The sequence below is a fragment of the Arachis stenosperma genome, chromosome 2, assembly GCF_014773155.1.
Source record: "Arachis stenosperma cultivar V10309 chromosome 2, arast.V10309.gnm1.PFL2, whole genome shotgun sequence".
NCBI lineage: Eukaryota > Viridiplantae > Streptophyta > Magnoliopsida > Fabales > Fabaceae > Arachis > Arachis stenosperma.
Window position 1 is genome coordinate 76,511,138 of NC_080378.1, and position 8,697 is coordinate 76,519,834.

Here is an 8,697-nt window from a genome sequence, read left to right on the forward strand (position 1 = left end):
CAGATCCTGAGATTCCTATCCAGTCAGACCCTCCTCTGCAGTAGACTGAGCCTTCTACCCTCATCAAATCCACAGATCCTCAGACCACCACCGCGACACCAGCAGCCCATCCTTCTGGAGATGACACTTCGTCACACCCTGCTTGAGTGAGCGTCGAGGATGATGCTATTATTTAAGTGTGGGAAGGTTGTCATCTCTGGCATATATTTATTTTGGTGAACCACTACAGACTCTCTTCTTATTTTGTTTATTTTCTGTATTTTTGCACATTTTTCTCTCTTTTGCTTTTGACTGTATTTTTGCATTATGCACTTTGAGCTATATGTGTACTATCTTGGATATTTCAGCTTGAGTTGCACATTAGTTTACTAGTTATATTTTAAGTGGATTAATTAGTATAGTTTACCCTTTTTAGCATATGATAGTTGATTAGATTGAAAATAAAAAGGAAATAAGCTAGAGACTTTAACAGAATAGAAATAATCCACACCCCTTGTATATATAGCATTACATGTTAGTTAGTTAACAACATTTCATCAAGGAGGAACACTAAAACTTTAAAGCCATCCAATACATTTTACATTGAGAATAATGGGAACTCTTGATTTCTACTTACATGACATGCATAACTGATATATGATTTATGAGCTTGAGAACACACAGCCTGTGAGTTTTGAGCTTAATTGCATGGTTACATTTAAACCATAATATTTTATTCCTGTGTGTTCCGCCCTTCTTATTTATTCTGGTGTTCTTTACTTTGTTTTAATCTATATGTCTGATTATAGAATATAGATACATACCAAGAAAGTGATTGAGGCCATTGTTTGATTCTAGCTCACCACTCCCAAATTAGCCTACCTTTTACATCACCCTTGTTAGCCCCCTTGAGCCTTTTAATCCCCTTCTTCCTTATAACTACATTATTAGCCTTAAGCAGAAAAACAAAATAAAAATTCCAAGTTGAATCCTTGGTTAGCTTAAGATAGAAATTGTGTAATTGTTTAAGTGTGGGAAAACTTTATGGGAACATGGGATGATAGAAAAGTAGGAAATTAAATTAAACAAGTTATGTGAAAATAATTTGGGAAGCATGCTCATGTGAAGTCAAAATAAATTAATTACCATGTGTAAAAAAAAAGAGTTTTTATTGTCAATAAGGGGACACAAATTCCCCAGTTACAAAATAAAAAGAATTAATGCACATGAGGCAATGTTGAATGTTAATACATGAGTTTGCAACATAAAGTGGGAAGGTTTGAGCAAATAGGATTGAGAAACTTTGATTTTTGTAAACATATGTATGATAGGTGAGATCTTAGACTAATCAAGGATTAACTCATTAGCTCACTTAGCCTTATACATATACTCTTACATCTACCTTGGCCCCATTACAACCATAAAAAGACCTCATGATTTTTGTATGTCTGTATTCTATAATTGTTGATTGGATAGATGAAGAACAAAGTTATGGAAAACAAGAATAAAAAGAAGAATAGAGTGATTAACCCAATAAACACTGAGTGACTAGAGAGTAAACACAAGATCCAGTAAGGGTTCAATAGCTCATCACCATATATCTATACTTCTATTATTAATTGTCTTGCAAGTTTGAAAAATATTTTATTTACCCATCTCAATTGTAAAAGTGCCTTAACATTATCTAAGGTTGGCTATGCATATATGATTCCTTGAGAATGTGAATAATTTAACTACATGTAAAGTTTTATATACAAGTGATTAATAACTAGATTTGCATGACTCATTTAGGTAGATGCATTTAGAATAGATTGCATTGCATGAGATCCCACTATTTCACTTTCACTCTTTTCTCTTGGATTTAGCATGAGGACATGCTATTGTTTAAGTGTGGGGAGGTTGATAAACCCATATTTGATGGTATAATTTGTGCTGAATTTAAGTGTTTTATTCAATCCTTCACCCACTTATGCATGTGAAATTGCATGGTTTTACCTTCCCTTCCTTATTATGAGATGTATGTGAAAAACATGTTTTCTAGGCTTTAAAAGTATTAATTTTAATTATCTTTTATTGCCATTCGATGTCGTGATTCGTGTGTTGAGTAATTTCAGATCTTCTAAGGCAGGAATGACTTAAAGGATGAAAAAGAAACATACAAAAATGGAAGGAAAGCATAAAATGGAGTTTTTGAAGAAACGGAAGTGACGCGTCCGCATGGACGATGCGGACGCGTGATTTGCACAAAAAGGGATCGACGCGACCGCATGGACGACGCGGCCGCGTGCCAGCGCGAAATGGCAATGACGCAATCGCATGATTGACGCGATCGCGCACCACAAGCGAAACGCATATGACGCGGACGCATGACTGAAGCGACCGCGTGACACGGAAAACTCCAGACGACGCGATCGCGTGACCCACGCGGAGTGACAGAGGCCACGCACCAGAAATTATAGAAAGCGATCCCAGCAATCTCTGAAACCCTTTCTGGCCCAAATCCAAGTCCAGAAAGCATAGACCAGAGGTTATGAAGTGAAGGACTGCATCCGAAAGAAGGGAGCTAGCCAGTTAGTTACTTTTCATAGTTTAGATGTAGTTTTAGAGAGAGAGGTTCTCTCCTCTCTCTTAGGATTTAGGATTAGGATTTTTAGAAATTAGGGATTTATCTCATCTTCACATCAGGTTCAATATTCCTTTATTTTGACTTCTCTCTTCTACTTTGAGATACTTTAATGCTTTTATTTGTATTTGATTTATGTTGCCCAATTGGCTTATGAACTTTTCCATGTTAGATTTTACTGCTTTGAATGAATGTTACTTGAGATATTCCAGATATTTATGATTTCAATTTAGCTTTCCACATTATTGGGTTTAATTGATTAACTGAAAGCTCTTGAGTTATCAACTATTCATGATTGATTGTTATGTCGGCTAATTAACTGGAATTCCACTAACTCTAGTCTTTCCTTAGGAATTGGCTAGGACTTGGAAAATCTAACCAATTAGTTCACTTGACTTTCCCTTGCTTACGCAAAGGTTAATTAAGTGGGATTAACTTTCATTCTCATAAGAGTAACTGGGATAGGACTTCCGAATTTTCATATCTTGCCAAAAGTTTATTTTATAGTTAATTATTTATTTTATTTGTCATTGAATTTACTTGTTCATCACTTTCAAAATCCCAATTTACAAAAACCCATAACCAATAATAAGAACATACCTCCCTGCAATTCCTTGAGAAGACGACCCGAGGTTTAAATACTCGGTTATCAATTTTAAAGGGGTTTGTTACTTGCGACAACCAAAACGTTTGTAAGAAAGGTTGATTGCTTGGTTTAGTAACTATACTTACAACGAGAGTTTACTATAACTTCTAAACCATCAATCTTCAGTTCTTCAGCGAGCCCAGCAACTTCGGCGACAGTGGAGGAACGGCGGCGATGCAGGCGGCGATGCCTCCCTTCTCACTCGCAAGCTCTCTCTCTCCTCTTTGTGATTTTGCCGGCGATGTTGGCGGCGAAAACTCGCGACGGAGCTGGCAGTGGCAGAGCGCGACGGCTCCTCCAGCTCGTGCTCCTTCCTCCCTTGGCAATAGTGACGCGGCTCGTGGCTCCATGGATGGCGGCGACACTGGTTTCGCGACGAGGATGGCGACGGCGACATGGACCTCGCGAAGACGACGACAGACGCGACGATGACTCCCAAGCACGGTGTCTTCTCCCTCCTGTGACTCTGGTTTGCGCCTCTCCCTCTCATTCGACGGCGACATTATGGTGCGGCAGCAGTGATTCCTGTCAACACCGTCCTCCCTCCCTTCTTTTCTCTGCCTTCCGTTTCTCCTTCTCTCCCTCTACGTTTTCTTTCCTTTTTTCTGAATTTCTGATGCTGCTATGTTTGAGTGTAAGAAGGTTTGGCGGCTAAAGTTTCTTTATGTGAAAGGGAAAATAGATTTTGGTTTTTAGGGTTAGAGTTCGATGAAATTTAGGTTTTTTTTTTTAGTTAGGGTTAGAATTAGATTTGGGGATTTTAGGTTAATTAGGGTTTAGTAAATTCTAAATTAAATTAGGTTATATCGTATTAATTTTGAAATCTAATTTAATCTCTTAAAATTATTTTAAAAATATTATTTAATTATCAATTTGTTAATTATTCTTTAATAAAGAATTCTAATTTAAAATATAAGATAATATAATAAATTTTTTTATTTATAAAATTTAAAATATTAAATTCTAAAATCTCAATTATTTAAACTAAATTATATAAGATTCTTTTACAATTATTAATTTTTATAATTTAAAATAAAAAATTATTCAATAACTATAAAATTAAGTAAAATTTTTATTTTAATTATCAAAATTTGATTTAATTACTTCTAATGAAATAATTTTTTTTATAAATTTTTAATAAATAAATAAATTTAAAATTAATTTATAATAAATTTTTTTTTTAAATTTTAAATTTTGTAATATTTATTTTTTAGATGACTATTTATTTCGGTAATATTAAAACTTAAAATAATTATATTTTGTTGATATGTGAGTAGATTTATAAGTAAAATTATTTTACTACTTCACACTCACGATATCAAAATTATATATATATATATAACCCTAATTTTACATTTCGCCCTCTTTTCGCCGCTGCAGTCTATCCTTCACCCTCACCCGCACTCAGAGATCAGAGACACCACTCGGCCACTCCTTCTTCCTTGACCACCACCGGAGACTGCTTGCCGGAGATCGTCCGCCCATCCTCGCGTTCGTACCTCTTCGTCGCGTGCTTCCTCTCGCCGCTTTTCCTTGCGTTCATCCCTCCCTCTTCCTGGTTTAGAGGTTCTCGTCGCCTCGCGTTCTTGTCGCGTTATCACCGTCAGTCGTACTCAGTTCCTGCCACGTTCCCATCCTCTCAGTCCGTGGTGCTCTGTTCTCGCTGCCTTGACGTCCTCGCCGCCTTGCCTTACTGCCGCATCGCCGTCCTCCGTTCTCGTCGGTTCACCGTCCTCCTTTCAGCGAATCAGCTTCATTGTTCAGGACTTCAGGTATTCTTTTATGAAGATCATTTGAGTTTTGTGAAGGTCATTTGAACTGTGAATTGTGAATAAATGTTTTTGGCAGATTCTAAACTAATTGAACTGTGAATTGTGAATAATTGGGAATTGGTTGCGGATATAAACTAGTTTTTGGCTGTTTCTAGGTCGGTGTTAGTACCACCAGAAGAGTATATAAAACTCACAAGTATGAAATCTAGAACATAGTCGGATTTTATAATTTAGTTTTCCGTCATCTTACTTTTTCAGTTGTTGTGTGTGATACTGCTGTTATTGTTTATATGTCTAAAAGAATTAGATATCATGAATTATACTTGTTCACTTGTTCTTTGGTCCTGTTTAGTTGTGGTGAGATCCTTCTATTATTGTTTATTTTTGATATTTAAGAAAAGTTTGTTTAAAAATATTTTAGGAATAAATAGGTTTAAAACTGTGAATAAAAGAGTTTTATTGAATTTCTTATGTAGAAATATGCATTTAAATAAAGTTTCTGTTTTGCGGATACATCTGATCCAATCCGATCCGTGTGCACCCGTGCTTAAGTAAAAAAAAAATTGCAAGTTAGGGTTTGTCCCTTATAAATATGGATGTAGTTTTGTTAGGGTTTCAACACTACACTCTTCCAGCACGATTAGGGTCCTCAAGCTTCAACAAACATGGCTGACAAAGCGGTTACCATCAGAACAAGGAAGTTTATGACTAACAGGCTCCTCTCCAGAAAGCAATTCGTGAGTTCGTTCACCATTCTCACTTTCACACTGTTTTTATGGCTTTATCATAGACTTTAAGTATCTACATTTTGGAATAATTGGGATCTGATAATGATAGATGAATTGAGCGCTACATACGATTTAGCTGAGCCTCATTTTCTCTTTAATTGTGTGGTTGTAGGTCATTGATGTTCTTCATCCAGGGAGGGCAAATGTTTCTAAGGTAGATTCTGTTTGTTAGCCGAAAACTTTAGATTTAATTGATTTTTGTCAGGTAGTTATTGGTTGGACAATAATGGTGTTTAGGGTTTCTAATTTTTGTTGTGTTTGGAATATGAAGGCTGAGCTTAAGGAGAAGCTTGCTAGAATCTATGATGTTAAGGACCCCAACACCGTGTTTGTGTTTAAGTTCCGCACCCATTTCGGAGGTGGCAAATCCACTGGTTTTGGTTTGATTTATGACACTGTTGAGAATGCGAAGAAGTATGAGCCTAAGTACAGACTAATTAGGGTAAGATAACTCGGTTTTTTGTTTTTCTAATGTGGTTTTTGTTCATGAGTGTAATTGCTATGGAATGAGAAACACTTTCATGCAACTAGGATGTATGTTTTTGTATATTGTAAGATTGGTAAGTTAGTGCTTACTAATATTAATCGTTATTGGATGACCTCTATGTATAATAATATAGTACTCCAATTCTTGTCAGCACTGCTTTTTATTTTTAGATTGGAGTTGCATGGGGTGAAAATATGTTGATCTTTATTGTTGATCCATAATGTGACATGAAATTGTATACTGTTATGATTAATGAGCATTAACAATAGAGATGTTCCAAGAAGATTAATTTGAATGCTTGTGCATATTAGAATTCATTAGTTTTCAGATGAAATCATTAGCTCTTTTTAGTTGCTGTTTGGCTTCTAACAATTGCTTCCTCTTAAACAATACAATAATTTGTTTTGCTGGATAAATTACCCCTTTTACTATGCTAGAATTTCTTGAGATATTTTGTACAAGACCCTACCCTGTAGCTGAATCTGACCATTCTCATGTCTTGTCATGCATCCATTAGTTCTTTTTGGTCTTGGGGAATTAGAACTTTTCTTCTTTAATATCTGTGCCATGTTGCTGTGTTTTGCATAATCCTTCACTAAAATCCTGTCATTTGCAGAATGGACTTGATACTAAGGTTGAAAAGTCAAGGAAGCAAATGAAGGAGAGAAAGAACAGGGCAAAGAAGATCCGTGGAGTAAAGAAGGTAAATAGTTGCCAAAAGCAAATTGTTTTTTATTGATGATTGTTCATCTCGTATTGCTCTTGCTTAGTAAAAATAGTAACCTATTTTTAATATTTTCAGACCAAGGCTTCTGATGCTGCCAAGGCTGGAAAGAAGAAATGAGTTTTCAAACATCTTGGTTTTGATTTTAAGGTTGTGTTGGAATTTTGTAATGGATATTTTATTTTTTAAATTCCTAGAATGAGCTGTTTCAGTATATGACGACGTGATCTTTTTGCCTTTCAAATTATTAATCTTTAGTTACAACTTAAGATTGAGGAGAAATCAGTTGATCACTTACGAATGTTTCAAATGTTTGCTAGACTGTGATTATGACTTCCTATGGTGCTTGAAAATTTGACAGATCAATCATTTATTTTATAGGATTTTTATATGCAGTAAAGAAATCATTTATGATCATCATAAAATGGTGATGCTTTAAAAAGATAAAAAAAACTTGTGTTTTTATTTTGGATAAATACGTGAAACATTTATTTTTGTTAAGAATTTCAAATTGAAGTTAGCTTTTGCGTTTGCAAGTATGGTTCGTATCGTACGTGTACGTGAGCAAGTTTTAAAACCTGGATTATTTGTCAATAATAATATTTTTATGGAAAGAATTTTAATTAATACTTATTTGCATTATGCAATGCGTAATGATCAATGGCATCATACCCTTGTATCTACACATGCAATGTTGTCTTCCATTTTTCATTTTATGGTCTAGCATTCCTTGATTTTTTTCCTTCTCCAATAAAATCACTTTAAGTAAGCAGTAAGCACGTTTGTCATTGTATTTAGCCTAAATTTAACCTAGGAACCCATGGGTCGACTTGAATTGTAACCGATGGTGGAGACTTGGCGTTAATGGTTAAAAAGGATCAAGATTCTCGTTACCTGTTACTTTGTTTTGGGTCATACTCCCATCCATTCACAAACTTGCTGCAAGACTCTCCAATCACGACCCAGCTATTGCTGAGGATCGAACTTGAGCTTGATTTCGGAAAAGTTTTTGGAAGAGTTTGTGTTTTTCAAAACCAATTCTTGCCCATGGTAAAAAAAAAAAAAAAGAGCATATAAGTTCTTCCTTCTTTGTTTGATAAATAAAAAAAAATTGTGTTTGTATTTATAGTTGCAGTTTTTAAAAGATACGAGTGTTTTTGGGAAGTGTTTAAGTTTGTTGCTATAAGAATGAAATGGATGACTATGGGCGACTCATCTTTTCCATATTGAAATGCTATGTTACCAAAGTCTTTACATTTAATGATAGTGGAAAAAGGAGTCTCCTTGCATGTATAAATAGAGGTTAAACCAGTGAATAACACGGTTATAGCAATAATATAAATAAATATTCTCTCTCTCTTTCTTATATACACTATAATATAAAGCACTTCTTTACTTTCTCTTTCCGTATACTAATAATATAATATTAATATATTATCTTTATAGTAGTATAATAGTATTAGTAAATTCTGATAGTAGTGTTTTTCTATTTATACTTTATTTTATTACCTCTTATTTATTTTACAACACGTTATCAGCACGAGACTCTGATCAAATTTTTAGGAAGACTCCAGGTAACAAATTTTTATTATGTCGAAACTCTCTCATCTTGAATTTAATGTTCTTGATATATCTGGAAATAACTATGTATCATGGATACTAGATGCTAAAATCCATC

General features: G+C 34.7%; 1 protein-coding gene across 2 annotated transcripts; it reads left to right on the forward strand.

Annotated features, from left to right (window-relative positions):
• The first annotated feature begins 4,615 nt into the window (after positions 1-4,615).
• Positions 4,616-7,372, forward strand: LOC130960213 (40S ribosomal protein S24-1). 2 transcript variants are annotated; one of them, XM_057885543.1, is made up of 6 exons: positions 4,616-5,020; positions 5,623-5,757; positions 5,921-5,962; positions 6,080-6,250; positions 6,912-6,998; positions 7,098-7,372. In XM_057885543.1, the coding sequence occupies exons 2-6, from the start codon at positions 5,686-5,688 to the stop codon at positions 7,137-7,139; spliced, it is 414 nt and encodes a 137-aa protein (XP_057741526.1). In that variant the 5' UTR covers positions 4,616-5,020; positions 5,623-5,685; the 3' UTR covers positions 7,140-7,372. The 2 variants fall into 2 exon arrangements, with proteins under 2 accessions (XP_057741526.1, XP_057741527.1); XM_057885544.1 differs by having other exon boundaries at positions 5,632-5,757.
• The last annotated feature ends 1,325 nt before the right edge of the window (positions 7,373-8,697 follow it).